The 17,034-nt window shown below is 41.9% G+C and overlaps 2 protein-coding genes across 3 annotated transcripts; one reads left to right on the forward strand and one right to left on the reverse strand.

Annotated features, from left to right (window-relative positions):
- Window positions 1–1,750: 1,750 nt before the first annotated feature.
- Window positions 1,751–6,500, reverse strand: abhd10b (abhydrolase domain containing 10, depalmitoylase b). Its single transcript, XM_084340986.1, has 5 exons — window positions 6,376–6,500; window positions 5,735–5,921; window positions 4,564–4,675; window positions 2,628–2,765; window positions 1,751–2,511 (listed from the first exon to the last, which is right to left on the reverse strand). The coding sequence occupies exons 1-5, from the start codon at window positions 6,467–6,469 to the stop codon at window positions 2,170–2,172; spliced, it is 873 nt and encodes a 290-aa protein (XP_084197112.1). The 5' UTR covers window positions 6,470–6,500; the 3' UTR covers window positions 1,751–2,169.
- Window positions 6,501–8,077: 1,577 nt separating this feature from the next.
- Window positions 8,078–16,114, forward strand: ythdf3 (YTH N6-methyladenosine RNA binding protein F3). Of its 2 annotated transcripts, XM_084340983.1 has the most exons (6): window positions 8,078–8,298; window positions 8,400–8,634; window positions 9,093–9,117; window positions 9,358–9,437; window positions 9,620–11,344; window positions 15,076–16,114. In XM_084340983.1, exons 2-6 carry the CDS (start codon window positions 8,611–8,613, stop codon window positions 15,097–15,099), a joined length of 1,878 nt encoding a protein of 625 aa, XP_084197109.1. In that variant the 5' UTR covers window positions 8,078–8,298; window positions 8,400–8,610; the 3' UTR covers window positions 15,100–16,114. The 2 variants fall into 2 exon arrangements, with proteins under 2 accessions (XP_084197109.1, XP_084197110.1); XM_084340984.1 differs by lacking the exons at window positions 8,078–8,298; window positions 9,093–9,117 and having other exon boundaries at window positions 8,305–8,634.
- Window positions 16,115–17,034: the final 920 nt, after the last annotated feature.

Genomic DNA, 17,034 nt, shown 5'->3' on the forward strand with positions numbered 1-17,034 from the left:
ACGTGACACCGTTTCCGGACAGTGGACAGTGTAGTGCATGCTCAGCTCCATGCTTCAGGCAGCATGAAGTGACCCTCAGTGTACCAAGGCACACATGATGGTGCAATATTAATGTAATTCTTTTAATAATAATAATAATAAATTTAAAAATAATAATTTATTTATTTATTTTTAACTCTCTTCCTTGAGACGGGACATCCACCCACTGTGTACAATATATAAAACAAATCAGCCTTTCATCTCATCATTCATAACAGGTAGAACCAGTCATTTGCTCAGAGATGTTTCCTTGTCTCGCTGGAAGGCTTGCTCTAACCAGTAGGCCTCCCTCCCGACTTATTGTTGTCTGTTTGGCTCCTACACTAAGGCTTATTGTTTGTTACAGCGTCTGTATCTTGGTTTCAGTAACCAGAGCCATTTCTCTTCACTTATTGAAGAGGTTTAATGTGGTGGATCGAAACCAGAAGTGCTGCGGCTCAATATGGGAATTATGCTGCATTATTTTACACAACTAACCAACTTAAATGGGGCATTACATACAGAACATGTATTCTGGTGCAAAAGTATGCTTCATGTAAAAACTACACAAACATCACCACATGGAGTGCCTTTTTCCATTGCCATTGTCATGCTGTATGCTCCCATAAATTGGTGCTCAGTTTAACTTTTGACACAAAAAATGACTGACTCCATAGCTCAAACGTGTGTTAAAGGTCACCGCTGCAGTAAAGTGGGCCTGAGAGAGTTAAGTGGTTTGGTTTCGCCCCATTGAGCATAGTGCAGCTAGTTGCCAATTACATGTTAATAATCAACAATCCACTGGCTCCATTCAGCAGGCCTCTCTATGGCTGAAAGCCAACAGGTATGAGGAGTCATGTAACAGAGTGTTCTGCTAACAGAAATAAAGCTCACATTGCTCACTTGATGATTTTGACTCACTATATAGAACCATGATTCATTGTGTTTACATGCTACCATACCTGGCGAATTGTTCAGAATCTTGTTTCAGTAAAAAAGGAATGCCATAATTTTGAAATCCCCCTCTTTTTTAAAAAGTCAGTTTAGTTATGATGTTGGGCTCTGATTTTGACACTTTAAAATGTACAGCTTTCAGATATATAAGAAACATATAACACAATCAAGGGTAATTAACATGTGTTTTTTGTGATACAACTCTTAATTTCATACAATTCCAAATCTCTATCAATGGCCCTTGATCATAAATTTGCTACAAGGAACTTTAATTTATTGATGAATCTGGCGGCCCCTGTGGACAAAAGCGGTATGAACCACCACCTCCTGTCGTAAAGTTTCTGATCAGGCTGGTACTGGATTTATTTTGGACGCGAGCGAAGGAGAGACAACATAATTGTACAACTATTTTCTTTCTCTAAACACAGCTGTTTGCAGGATGCATTGCAATGAGGTCATTTATATATCTGTGGCTATGTGCGATTATGAAGATGTGAAACAAAAGAAGCTTTGTTTTAGTGCTGTTCATACACCTAGGTTAGGCTACAGCTAACTAATTCTGTTGCTCATTAATAGTAACTTTGTTGAGAAAGTTAATGTAACAAGAGAAATAGCCAAACTTCTTGCTGATGATTATATAGAGGCATCGAAATTAAATTGAAACTGTTTCATAAGCAGTTATAAACTCCTTTACAGTACATTTAATTCATAAAGACAGTGGATGTTTGTTGGCTGCTTATGCTGTGTTTGTTGTGGTAACAGAAAGAGACCTGCACTCTATTGTGCAGAGGTTTTATTGGCCAAAATGGGTGAAAAGTGATTAAAAAAGGCACAGGAAAACTATGCGTCTAAAGAGGGATGGAAACAGTCAAACAATAAGAACAGTGGCAGAGACAGCAGCAACGGCAGACCTAATGAAGGCCAACATAACACTCCATACAACAACCTGGAACACATACAAATGCAACCTGAAGATATAAGGGAACAGCTAGCAGGAAAGCTCCCTTTCAATGTAGTATGCAATGTAACGGCATGTTGAAATGACAGATGGCGTACAGGGAGAATAACAGATGGATAACAGGTCATATTTGGCAGAGTAACATGCCATGTTTGGTAAATTTCTTGAGGGTTGACTTCCCAGTAAGTCTTTCTCTCCTTATCTCAACAACCTCTCAAGTTCACTCCCCCTTGCCTTACTCAGACCAAAGTGGTCAGCTTGTCTATGAGATCGTCAATAGTGTAGACCATGAGCTTGATGTCGTCCTTCTCGGACATGCGGTGCTGGCCATGTCGCCGAAGGATGACGTCCACATCGGGGCTGAGGACGCGCTCTGCAACCTGCATGGAGATGTGCCAGGGGACGTCCTCATCTTTGAGCCCGTGGATGAGCCGTACAGGGCAGGTGATGGGGATGGGACTCTGGAGCACACAGTGATTTTCCGCCTCACGCAGAAAGTCCATGCTAAACTTGTAATGACCTTCCTCTGAGTGTTTGGTGGGCACTGACCACTCCCCCTTCTCCTCAAACTCCTTGCGTGACTGCAAATCAAACACAGACAAATCCAATTCAATGAAAAATGTTTAAATAAAAATCCATGAGAAGTTTGAAATGAAATGCCAAAATTGTGATACAAGTGACAACATTTTGTTCCTACCTCTATAGGAAGAGAATTGAATGATGTGACGATGTGATCAGCGGCAGTGGAGATGCCCACAAGTGCTGCAGTCTTCTCTGGTCTTGCAATGGCTGCCAGAAGCATGAGCCAACCACCTATACTGGATCCCACCATTATCTAGAAGAGAAAAGCAAAAAAAAAACACCATTTATAGACTGCCAATCAACTGATTAATAAAATATAATAATTAAACCTCATGAAGAACATTCCATAAAGATTCATGCAGTGTAAGAAAAGGTGGTAACACAGCGCCATCTTCTGGAGAAATGGTTGAACATCCAATGAACACGAGATGGAAGAAGAGAGTGAAAAATAACGTTTTATAGTGTTAATTATATTGCTTTAAGTAAAATACAAAATACAAACAAGTCCCCCTTCTCTCAATTATGTGTTTCGTTTCATCATTACTTCACAGAATGATGCATGTGATATCAGCTGGACATCAGAAGGCTGTTTCCACACTGGTCTGCTGAAGGGGAGGACATTTCTCTTTGCTCACCTTAAAGAAGTACTTCACTTAGCATAAAACTTGGCAAAAATGATTTAAAGATAGATAGAAAGATAGAAAACCTACAACAACAAAAGCACTGTGCCTCACCAGACCAACAAACACTACCGCTGATGGGTAACATACTCTGAGTTGGGTGGTGCCTGGTTGTGGCTTGGATTTGGTTATGAAACAGGAAATAGTTAGGTAGCCAGCTAGTATCAAACAATATTGTATTATAGCTAAACAGAACACTAAAATAAGTTTTTTAAAACATTTTAATCAAGAAATAGACAATGAACAGGATTGTGGTTCATATTTGATCAGCACTGCCTTTTTAACAGTTTGATCAGCATTTATTCTGCAACCATTTTCACAATACAGGAACGATATGTCACTTCTGGTTATAATCCTTCTCCACTGCAGCTAAATAGTACACTAGAATATTTAATCTGAAAACATCTCCCGAGAAATACGTAGTGTAGTAACAGAATCTTGGTTTATAGTTCACCAGCACTGCCTAGTTTTGACATTTTGACAGTCACTCGATCCAAGAGAAAGAGTCTAAATCTGACTACACTCTTTGTGTCTGTGAATGTGTGCATAATAATGCAGACATGTAATCTGAAGCTGATACAAAAGCCCTGGAATGTGCCTGATGACACAATTTGTGTGATTTGCCAGATTTCCGCTGGCAAAAGAGTGGGAGGCTCTGGGTGCAGGTAAAATAGAGAGAGGTTTAGCGTTGCTCACTTGCTTTTACAACTAAAATAGTAGTGATACAGCGCTGGTTGAAAATTGGGATACTTCCTGTTTAAAAGGTACCCTGTGGAGTATTTTTGTAAACAAACTCAGTTATGTTTACATTCAGTGTTTCTCACCTAAACGCATTCTGTGTCCTTGAAGCCTAACATTTGACCAAGTTTTTAGGAAATATTTTAAACATGTATTCTACCCATTGGCTTCTATATTTCTTCTTCCATATCTTTGCTGCATGTTTAAGTTTCTTGGTACTATCAATCAGTGGGTAGCATGAAACCATTGGTAGGAATGTGGATTGCATCACCGACATGTTTGTGCACAAATGTGCACACCCTTGTGTGTGTAGGTAACAAATACACTACTTGGCTATATGTTATTAAAAAACATATTCTTGTAATTGTGTTTTGCAAGTCTTGCATTTTGCCCTTCTTGTCCAGCTTGTTAAAGTTCATGCGGACAAGTCAAGTCTGGATGATTCAAGATGTGTTCCTTTCATGACACAAGTCAGCTGGGACAGTACGAGTATGAATTCTGACAGTACGTCACTGTTTGCAATGCATATAAATCAATAACAGAAAGGGTTGTGTTCTCAGGAAGTTTTCATAACATCATTAATTATTAAACACAAGTAACTTGAAAAGGGATATGACTCTAATAAATATGTACCTGTGGACCCTCTGCTAACTCATCCAACACGTAGAGGACATCTTTTTTCCAGGTACCAATAGTTCCTTCAGCCATCACCCCCTCTGAGGCCCCATGTCCTGTGTAGTCAAACCTGGGAAAACATAAATAGAACATGAAGCCCATGGCCATGGACATGAGAGGCCAGGGACAAAGTGAGTTTTGTGTGTTCTTTTTTACCATTATGAGAGCAGTAAATCAGTAATATTCTACACTGAACAAGGGATTCAGTCTCTGAGTGTGCAGTATGATCGAACACATGTTTTATATCCAACCACCTCGGGAATGGAGGCTCTATGAGAAGTTTGGAATAGTTGGAGGTAGTTTTAAAAAGCTGAAATGATTCATTGAAACAATTTTAAACAGATAATTTTGATTTACACAATTAGCCTGATTTCAAGTTATGATATCTCAAACATTTCACCAGTTACTGCTTTTGCGGGTCCACATTATTGTAAATAGGCTTCTTTGATTTTTATATATTAAAATGATTGAACAGTGAGTGCTTTCAGGTCTGCATAACCAAATCCATTAAAAAAAATGTTTTGTATGTACTCTGAACTTGGGGGAAAAGTGCTTCTTGGAAACAAGATGAACTTAATCTATTATTTATGGTATGACTCATGACATTTTTGCCTAGTCACATTTTCTCCTGTGTTTCAGTGTCACTAAATGTATTGTAACATAATCATATGGTAACCAGTTCTTTTCAGTAGCTGTCTTACAGAAATAGTACTCTTTCCTTCTTTAAATTATCTGTCACTTATCGTTACGTATCATCTTCGTGTGCTTCACTTGTTCTTTGATCGTGGCTGCAGGAGTGTAATTGAGGATGTGTGGTGGATGCATGCATCTTTTTCAGCTCATGCATTTTATTTTTGCTTCGTGCGGCCCTGTACGAACTTTGGATCACCTATGTTATGTGATAGCGTTTAACTGGATTTTTAATGCTCAACCCAAAAGTTGTATTGCCTTAAGAGTTATTTATGTGTTTCTCACTAGATAAAAACCAAGACTACGGACATCCAGGACCAATGATATATGTATCAGGTATGTTTTTTGGAAGTGATCTATTCTGTATTAAGAATGAGATTATGAGCATGGCACGCCCGAGCATGGCATCCCTCTTGGGTGGTGTGTTTGGATGACTTACCTAAGGTATGAGTGTCCTAGTGACCTACAAAACTCCTCCAGTGACTCTGCTTTCTGCCCATTCATATTTGAGCCATATCCTGGGAGGAAGACCACACCTGGACTCTTCCCCTTCACTCTTCTGTAGGCCAGCTTTGGAAGGTCTGGTCGTGAAGCATACTGAACTGTGGACTTGTGTCTCCTGGCACCTGGTTGACACAACACAAAGCATTACTGTCATGTGAAAACGTGTAATGCCAATGACTCAATGTATGTTATGTGAGCTTAATTAGGTTAACATCACTGCTGAATACAGTGTCCCACTCCATTTTAAAGGATAAGGCTTCTCTTGCGCAAATTAGATAACCGCACATGGGTAACGAGGACACGGCGGGGTACTTTTCACCAGGACCAAACATATACAGAATTCAGGCACAGTTACACGTATAAATGGGGCTCATTGGTGTCGAAATGTTTTTAAAAATACTACGAAAATCAACGTAGACAGCGCAAAGCGCAAGCGCAGCACCGTTTACAAGCCCTAGATTTTTGAGACGACGCAGTCTGTGTGCGCCACACCCCCTCGTCTGCGTTCAAAATACCCTTCTATGAAAGTCAAGCGTCGTAAAAGCAATTGTGCCTGAAGCGGAGACTTGAACAAACCTTCCAGACGCTGTGAAGACAAAGCTGCGGGCCCTCCATTACTTAATATCTGTGAAAGTCCTCTGCGGCAGGACCTCAGCGCGACGGCTGCCATACTGCTCCGCGACCCACTGAGGAAGTATCGCGAGAGTAGCAGCGGCTAGTCTCGTTTGGGGTTGTAGTCCCTGAAAACCACAGGCAGCACAGCTTTGTGGAGCTGTGCTGGGAGAAGTGTTCAAAATCTCTAAACAAAAGTAACAATTCTACAGTGTGAAAATACTCAATTACAAGTAAAAGGTCTGCATTCAAACTTTTGCTTCAGAAAATGTGCAGGAATATTGTCAAAGCATTTACCCAAAGAATCAAAAGTACTAATCAATGGCCTTTGCCAATGTTATTGCATCATTCAATAAATGTTATAGATGCATAGATGTGTATGTAGCTGATCGAGGAGCTGACTATATATACGGTTGGTCAGGTTAATCAGCACTATTCATTATATAATTTTATACATTGATCATATGTTTTGTATGCAAAATCTTATCTTTAAAGTCAAACGTAGAAAATGGAAACACGAATACCTCATAATCATATGATAAAATTATGACTTTTTAAAAACACATTTTACTCTAGCTTGTTTTGACTCATGCTCAGATCCCAAAACAATAAATCGCCCTAAATCTCTGCGCCTCACTAACATGTTTCATCTTTCATCTAAAACTGCAGCCGGGCTTGTTTGTTTTGAGTGTTACTGAGCAGAAGAAGTCTGAAAGTGTTTGTCAAGAGGAAGTGAAAAACCCTTTACTGGACTCTTCAATAAAGTGTGCTGAGTGTTTTATACATTTTATAGATAGTGATGGGTGTAATAAGTAATCATATCCTTTACACCAGAGATGAAATGCAATTATGTGTACATTTACTCAAGTACTGTGTTTTGAGGGACTTGTACTTTACTTGAGTATTTGCACTTCAACTCCACTACATTTCGGAGGGAAATATTGTTCTTTTTACATGTGGCCTATTTGATAACTTTAATTACAAGTTTTAAAATGTATTATTTTATCATCAATTGGACTCCACCGATAGTATGCAGCAGTATGCACATACATACACATATACATATATATAAAGTTTACTCTACTTGTAATTTGGATAATTGAATACAATTTTGCCAGAAAAATACTTTTTAGACCTAAGTACATTCCATAGCCTATTGGTTACCTAACACAACATATTTAATTGTACCAAAGTAGGGCTTTAAGGTACATTTTACAACACTGTCTTTACAGTAGCAATACAATAATGTGAAAATACTGAATACCCTGTATTCAAAATGGCTCCTGGGAGTGTGATATTATTAGATTGTTATGCATTAAGTAGTATAAGTATAATTTTAATATTGTAGCATGTTGAGTAGGGGCTAATTATATGAATTCAATTTTGGTTATTTTAATTGTTAATTTTATAGGCTTATAAAAACATGTATGAATAGATGAAGATGGAAACATACACAAGTAAAGTACCTCAATATTGTACAGTATCCGAGTAAATATACTTAGTATCTTTGCAACACTGCCACTTATGCATGTAATCATGTCTCCCCCCACCTGCAATTTATTTTGTATTAACTCTATTTTATCCACATGGTGATTCAGACGTCCATTCATTATGAGGTTATGTTCAGGCTAAGCTAAAAGAGGCTCCCTGATGCAGAGGTGACCAGTACCGTGCTATCAGACGGGACGGCGGCAGGTTGGTAAAACGGCTAAAACAAGCGCGTATAGAGCATATAAGTAAAGTATGCGGGAACTTGTTGTGTGTTTGTGACTGTCATGTGAAGTGTCAGTTTGTAACATGACTCAGAGCGTCACAGGCGGAAGGTCACGGAGCAGCAGAACGGAACGGAAGCGGGAGTAAAAAGCCTATCCGCCATTGTGGAATATGGTAAGGGATATTCCAGTAAGACACTCGTCACTTTCAAACTGACTGTTTCGTACGATCGCCGGCAGGATCGGGACACACTAACACTGACGCCTTCTCCACAGACACACAGTCGCCGTTTGTAAGAGCCAGAAACAGCGGATCGTCGTCAGGCTTTGACCAAAGGGGGGGGAAAGGAAAACGCCGCCTTGTAACCGTTACAGAGTGATTGGACAACCCGAGAGACGAGCCAGGAAAAGCGCCGAAGTGCAGAAGAGAGGCAGGGGGAAGCCGTGGACAGTCTCACGAACAGCGATCAGTTTCGGTTCCTGGAGGATGTCTGCGACCACAGTCGATCAGGTTCGTGCATTGACAGCTGAAATGTTGCTAAAATAATTAGCCGTGCGGCGAATTGAAACTTTGCCGACAACAGTTTGATCTGGTTCGGCGTGCCGGATCACACAGGCTAAAAAAGTCTTTGATATGTGATAGCTATTAGCTGTAATGTAGGCCGGCTGTATTGCCAAACAACTCTAGCTGTAGCCGGTTGCCAATGCGGCACCGTTTACTGGATGCCAGAGCGTTTGACATCCGGTCAATAACGCGAAGCAACCTGTAAATGTGAACATCCGGGCTGATGGTTTTAGCTTGAGGTTACTGCCATCGGCTGTTATATTTATCCATGTATTAGGATACAGCCTTCCCTGTCTGTGTGTATGTGTCAGTGTGTGTGTGTGTGTGTGTGTGTGTGTTTGCTGTTTCCTGTCGTGATCTGACAACAGTCTCACCTCTTTTCCCTGTGCTGCCCATTATTTCAGAGACCTAAAGGACAAGGAAATAAAGGTAAGGCTTTTAACAGTGGTGTGTAAATGATGCACAAGCCCCCGATTTTAAAAAAAATGTAGCTCAGTGGAGCAGTGCCGGCTGTTTGGATTGAAAATTAGCTAACATGCTATCAGGCTACTTAGTGATTGTGCTATGAAGCTGTAGCCTAAACTGCAGCCTATCATTTATGTTACAGCTGTTTACTGTTGACCACTGTACACATGATGATTTATTAATGTCCTCTCCTTCCGTCCTCAGTGCAAAACGGATCAATGCATCAAAAGGATGGTGTGAACGATGATGATTTTGAGCCTTATCTAAGCGGCCAGACAAATCAGGTAACTTCCAACAATAAACCATATTACGGTCAATGTATCACTTAGAAATGGTGGTCAATATTTTGCTTATATTTTCACGTTATGGACAAATTACAGCCATGAACCAGTCATTCAGATTTGCTTTACTGTTCTGTCATCATTTTATTTTGTACATTAACTGACTGTCTCCCTATGTCACACAGAGTAACAGCTATCCACCAATGTCTGACCCCTACATGCCTAGCTACTATGCTCCATCCATTGGTTTCCCTTACTCTCTGGGAGAGGCTGCCTGGTCCACTGCAGGAGACCCTCCTATGCCCTACCTTACTACCTATGGACAGATGAGCAATGGCGAACCGCACTTCATCCCTGATGGCGTATTCAGTCAGCCAGGTGCCCTGGGGAACACCCCTCCCTTCCTGGGTCAGCATGGCTTCAACTTCTTCCCTGGCAATGCAGACTTTTCCACCTGGGGTACCAGTGTCTCTCAGGGTCAGTCCACGCAGAGTTCAGTCTACAGTAACAGCTATGGGTACGCCCCCAGCTCGCTGGGTCGGGCCATCACGGACGGACAGGCAGGCTTTGGAAGCGACACCCAGCTTAGTAAAGTCCCGGTGCTGAACAGCATTGAGCAGGGTATGACAGGGTTAAAACTGGGTACGGACATGGTGGCAGCTGTCACCAAAACCGTGGGCTCTCCCCTAGGAGGCACAGCAGGTATGAGCAGCATGGCAGCCAATAGCCTCCCTCCGTCTGTCAGCTCCTCCGCACCTAAACCTGCCTCCTGGGCAGCCATTGCCAAGAAGCCAGCCAAGCCACAGCCCAAGGTCAAACCCAAAGCCAACATGGGAATGGGGGGAGGCGCCACCATACCCCCACCCCCCATAAAGCACAATATGAACATTGGTACTTGGGACGATAAGGGCTCTATGAACAAGCCCCCATTAGCTCAGACTATGCTACCCCCGCAGCCTCTGGTGCAACAGCCTCTCCTCGCTCAGCACCAGCCCTTACTGCAGAACCCGTTGCCCCCTCAGCCTCAACACCAACACCAACACCAACACCAACACCAGCCCCAACACCAACACCAACACCAGCCCTTCCAGCTTCAATCTCTCCAGTCCCCTCAACACCCCCACCCCCACCCCCACACCCACCCCCACCCTCACCCTCACTCTCTGCCTCCTGGCCCACCTCACCTGCACCTTTCCTCTCAACCTGGCCCCCCACAGCCCCTTCATCAGCAACAACCCCAGCAGCCTGGTCCACCCCCCAACCGTTGGGTGGCTCCAAGGAACCGGGGTGAGGGCTTTGGTCTGGGTGGGGGAGTCCCATTGAGTGCCTCCCCTTGCTCCGGAGAAGTGCATCCCGTGCTGGAGAAACTCCGGGCCCTCAACAACTACAACCCCAAAGACTTTGACTGGAACTTGAAAAACGGACGTGTTTTCATTATCAAGAGCTATTCAGAAGATGACATCCACCGCTCAATCAAGTACTCTATCTGGTGCAGTACAGAACATGGCAACAAGCGCCTGGATGGCGCCTACCGCTCACTGGGCAACAAGGGGCCCCTGTACCTGTTGTTCAGTGTCAACGGCAGTGGGCACTTCTGTGGCGTGGCTGAGATGCGCTCACCGGTGGACTACAATGCCTATGCAGGTGTCTGGTCTCAGGATAAGTGGAAGGGCAAGTTTGAGGTGAAGTGGGTTTTCATCAAAGACGTGCCCAACAACCAGCTGCGACACATCCGGCTGGAGAACAATGACAACAAGCCAGTGACCAACTCCAGGGACACTCAAGAAGTGCCTCTGGAGAAGGCCAAACAAGTGCTTAAAATTATCGCCACTTACAAGCATACCACCTCAATCTTTGATGACTTTGCACATTATGAGAAACGTCAGGAAGAAGAGGAGGCTCTGAGGAAGGTGAGATAAACACACATACAAAGAGTCCTGTCCCCTGTAAATAGCTTGTTTGTATGCATGAGACCATTCAGTTTAGTTACCCTTTAATTCAAAGAGAGGCTAACTTTCACTGAGTCACTGCTACAGGCTGTGGCCTGACTGTAATCAGCTGATCTTGTTCCACCTGCTCTCAGACAGAGCTTGTAACATCCTGTGACTGAATGAACAGTGGCGTAAATGGAAGTTCCCAGAGGCCTGTCAGCAGATTGACATGCCACCATTACTCATAAGCAGGTTCAGGAAGCGCTGATTCCTCATCAGCCATCTTGTGCCGCTGAGATTGCGATGATCTGCCCAAGTGGAGTTGGATGCATAGAGGTTTCCTGAAATAGCCCACATTCCTGGCATTCCGTCTTTCAGACAAAGGCAGATGTAGGCTCTGATCTCCCTTTGAACGCAGAGCCTCTCTGCTCTCCACAGGCTCCTCATGCTTTATTAGTCTTTAACAACATAAGCCCTCGGCCTGCAAACTGGCTGCAGCGTGCCTCAGAGTTGGTACAGTTTACCTCAGATGTTCGAAACGGTTGACTTGAAATAAAAAATGTTTCCCAGCAAAATACATGATAAAAATACACGATTACAATTGCCTGTGTGCAGTTCTGAAAACCACACAGTGTAAGCCTGCGCCCTCTGAGGAGAAACTAAAATATGTTGCAGTGGTAATAACAGTGGTGTACCACAAATGTTAGTCTAAGTAGTAAAAACTCTGTGGGATGCTGCTGTTGAGGAAAAACAGCAGCCAAGGAGTGAATAATATGTTATCATTGCTAGTACTCTGCGGCATCCATTCTTAGATTCACCAATATGCTAATCTAATTGCGTTTAGAAAACCCCCATGACCCGCTCCCTCCTTTTTTCTCCCACTCCCCCTCTGCTGGTGCTCCATTGATGCTGTATTGACTCCTCGCTGCTGACCTTGTTAATATGCGCTGGGTTACTTTCTCATAAATATTTCAAGTCAATGTTTTCAGGCTTCTGAAAACAACCTGTCAGTAGAAAGCCTGTTTCATCCTGCGTTGTGCAGGCGTTGCGCTGTGATGCTTTTGTAGCCCTGACCTCCTACATGACAGGATCGGCCCAGCTGAGGCCTCACCCTCCTTCGTCTGACAAGGTTAATTGTTCTCTATTGTTTGGCCTGTCCTTCCCGAACTTTGAGAGGTGTCAAACCAGCACAGCTACCTGCACTATAACACCTTCCCAAAGTGTTTATTTGAAAGATAACTTTGGATCTAAATGTTGTTGCAGGATTTTATTAGCATAACTAATTTGGCAATTAATACTCGGAGGTTAGCTCTTTCTTTCCTGTGGATATACTGTAATAATCAAGTGCTCATGTGTTAGGCCGTCTGCTGCAATAGTTACAGTTGTATTACAGCAGTAAAGATGCGGTTGATTGGATTCATTTAAGCACCAGGATGGAGTTTTACTTCCTGAACGTTAGACCTAATATCTATTAATGCAGAAGATTTTTATTGTGCATAAAAGAAAATTAAAACATTTTAGTTCACCCATTTTCTGTCAATTATTTTGAATCAAATAATTGAAAATGATATGGCCACCAACCTTGCTGAGGTAGAAGTTAGCATACATTTAGTTGTATTGATTGGATTTTGTGAAGTTTTCTGCCCCCGGAGCCACAGTCCAGTCTGAGCAGCCCCCTCTGGGGATAGAGTTACAGTGGGGCCCTGGTCTCACAGGGCTTTTCCCGCACCACTGACATGGACACCCACTCCTCAAAGAGGAGACTGTTCCACCCAGGCACAAAGAGTCCCTGGGTTATTTTGACTCCCATGTTTTTTTAATTTAATTTTTTTTTAGGATTTTACCTGCACATCGTATCTTTAATGAGAAACAGTTTAACAGCATTCCCATTTTTGTCACCCATCACACACCTTTGAATATTTGATATTTGAGGTGTGTTGTCATGTTTTATTGAATATGCATTAGGACGGTTGCAGCCCCTACACTGAGTGTTGGGGCTGCAGTGCAAACGTAGACAAACATTTAGATACCGGAGGCATACTAAACACATTTAGAAAAAACAAACTTTTTCTTACTCTATTGACACGTTCAATTGTGCTTATATTTGGAATATATCGTTTTAAAGACATTATTTAAGTTTTCCGTGATTTAAGCTTCAAATGTTGTCACTGAAACCATGTTTAGAAACCAGCACCTCTCATCAAGAATAAGAAGTCAAACTGTACCGTATCATAACTAAGAAAGTTTTATGCAAAATGGAACAACACTTGACCTAAAAATGCTTTTGGTTTCAGACTAGTAATAGTCAGAATTGATAGAAATACTTAAGACGCAAGATTGGCCACCTGTCAAGTTCATACTCAAAACAAACAGAAGACAGTCCATCACCAGAGTAACCACTAACTGCTGCTAACTGTAGCTGTCATTAGCTAGTTAGCTCAGTTATCCATGCATCTAGCGGTCCGCACTGAGAGCGCAGAGCACAAGGGAGGTGTTAGCATGCTGACTTCAGAAGATATCACTGCAACACAAAACATAAAACTGTTATTTCTTCACATTTGTTGATAATTTTAGTTCCAGTCAGTTATTATTCTGTTCATTCTCAAACAGAAATGCATGCAGAGAAACATGGATTAGCGATAGCATTGTTATTAGCATGGTCAAGCAATAGCATGAATGTTAGCAGGCATAGTGATAGCTGTCACTCAAACAGAAGTCCTTCTTGTGTATTGAGGAGCTGCAGAGTTTATTCACGGTCAAACTGTAGCCTGTACTGTATATTTACTGCCACTAGACAACTTCTCTGCTAAACTTTCCGCTCTGCTCCGGTCGCTAATACCCGTCTGCTCTGAGCACCATCACCGTAACAATCTCTCCTTCTGCTCACACATTATACACTGCCCTGTTTCTTAAAGGAGCCACGCTGCTTTTATAACCCCTACTGGAGGATGATGTCATATTAGCGACTTAAATTAAGTGACTTTGAACACAAAATGAAGTTGTTTGTCAAAGAGTGTTTGGCAGACAGTGGGGCTCATCAACATTGCCAGGAAAGGACTCAGAAAATTATGAAATATAAAAATATTAAAATACACTGGAGGGGGGCTTTAAGTCAAGCAGTTTGATTGAGCTACTTGCCACGGGCTGTAACTGCAACATCAATCCCTGCTTGGCTGATGCTTTCAACTCATTACTACTCTTTGAGATGTAACTGATTAAAAAAAGCTCCTACAAGTAATATAAGTTAATAACTTAAAATAAAAGTATTCAATAAATCCTGAGTAATGAATGAGATTTGCAGGGTGGTGCGAATGCAGATCGACACAATAAAGGCATTCATTCGATACATCTCTCCCAAGGAGTGCAATCAATACTGATTGCCTTCATAAGTGTTTTTTGATCATCTCTGACTGCATTAAAATGAGGAGCTCACTTCAAGCTCAAGTGTCACATCTTCTTAGTTACTGGTCCAAGAATTCTTTGCTGTAAGTTATTCCCAACTTCGCCTCAGACATTAAACGCATCCGTATCTGACGGCATAGAACGAAAAAGCGTAATACGTTGCTTCTGAATTTGACATTTATAGCATGAATGAAAGGCCAGGGGTGTTACTCTGATGTTTGCTCCTGTTTGTGTCTGTTTATGTCCTTTGTTGCTCTTCTTTCCGATGCCATCCACTGATCATCTGTTTTTCTCTCTTCTCTCGCCAGGAGCGCAATAGAAATAAACAGTAACCTTCAAGCAAGCTCTCTGCTAGAACTGCAACACTAATGACGTAGGACCTTAAATAAAAATTTTGCCTAACCACAAAGAGGAAAGGCTCTCACAATCTTTCCGCTGAAGATGACAATGTAACTGAACACTTGAACATGACAACTAGATGGACTCATCTGTATCCGTTGACTGGTGCATCAAACCCCGTGTTCCTGTCTCACGAGAAAAAGAACGTAACCCACTCTGACTCTGTCTTTAAAGCACTTTCAGTCCTTCTAAACAGCGTCTACCAATACCCTTAACTCTCTAACTCTGTGTTCTTCTTCTTTGATTTTGTTTGTGAGCAACTAACTGACTAACCAAAGTAGTCAGAAGATTTCACCAGGCTTCTTTGTAATTTTTGTAATGCCTCAAATGTTTGGGATAGTGGTGAACTTTCATCAGCTCCCGAAGTGAATTAAAGATGATATGTATGAATTAATCTTTTACTTGAATCTGTATTCAGCTGTCTGATCCTCCTCAGACGGAGCTTTGGGTGATTGACAGGTGGGATGAAATAATTGGGAAACAGCCACAATCATGCCAATCATAGGATGTATCCTCCCCCCTACCTGTTCCCTTCCTTTCTGCATCTGTTTCTGTGTACCAAAAGATTACGATTATGCAGCAGGCTGGCAATCACCGGCCAGTGCACATCTTTGGTTTTTTTCTCTCTTGTGATTCTGTCATTCTGAAGTGCATTTGTCTGAGGAGAAACCTGCTGCTCTGCTAGAACTAGCAGTGGCCTCCTTGGGCCCTGTGGGTGACTGTCTTTGCTCTGATGTTGATGTACTCTACTGTACCTCAGGCTCGATCAGACTGTCTGTCCTCAACAACTCTTAGCACTTTTGGGAGAACCCCCACATCACCCCACCTCCCGCTTTGCTTGACTGGGATTCCCCCAAAACGGCAAAAGACACCAACTGCAAGGATGTGACAGTTTTCTCCTCTAGGTAACTCACTAGCTAAATAAAAATTACCCATGTTTAGCGCAAACCTTGTTTTTGTGTTTTTTACTCATTTGCCTCAGAATCACTTCTCTGTTTGATATCACAGTATCACACGCAGTCAAATATAAACTCGTCCCCTGCAGCACAAGCAGATTCTCCCTTATCTCATTGGTTCTCAACCCTGGAGGTCAAGTTACTTTCCAGGGCTCACCAGCTGGTTGAACACTTTAAAAGTCATATGAAATCTAATTAATGGATGGGTCTAACATCTAGATCTAACTAATCTTTCTCATTAATTCACATTAAATCAAGTTTTATTTGTTTCAAGCTGATTAAACTTAAAATTCTAGTTTTTATTTTCAGATCACTTCAGAACTAATAAACATGAGTTCTCCTAATGTGAAGTCTTGACATGAAATGAAGTCTTGGATACATAAACACAAGAGAGTTCAATCAACTTATTAAAATATATTTCTAAAGTCTTCTTCAGACTTCCCAGCATGCATTGTTTGACAGTTAAACTCTTCATATTCATAATTTGAATAAAACATGATGGAAACTTGATGTGTGTGTTTGATAGGCTACATTTTGAGATATGCATGTGTGCCTCTAAATCAGGGGTACCCAAACTTTTTCCTTTGAAGGGCCAAAACTGAAACTTAATGTTGGGCCACGGGCCAAGAGCAAGCACTTGGATGAGCACAGATTATATTAAGATGCAAAATGGTACCAGGACCCTAAGTTTTAAGTGTCACTCTGCCCGCCAGGCTCAGATTTTGAAAAATAATTAGATCCTAAATATTTATAAAGCATTTTTACCTCGCAAATAATAAAACAGCACAACTACTACATTTTTAAAAAAAGGTTTTCGCTGTAAACATCTGGTGGGCCAAATTGAACCTTACGGCGTACCAACTTTGGCCCATGGGCCCCACTTTGGGCGGCCCGACTCTAAATAAATGAGTG

This window comes from Pagrus pagrus, assembly GCF_965226575.1.
Source record: "Pagrus pagrus genome assembly, chromosome: 20".
Classification (NCBI taxonomy): Eukaryota; Metazoa; Chordata; class Actinopteri; order Spariformes; family Sparidae; genus Pagrus; species Pagrus pagrus.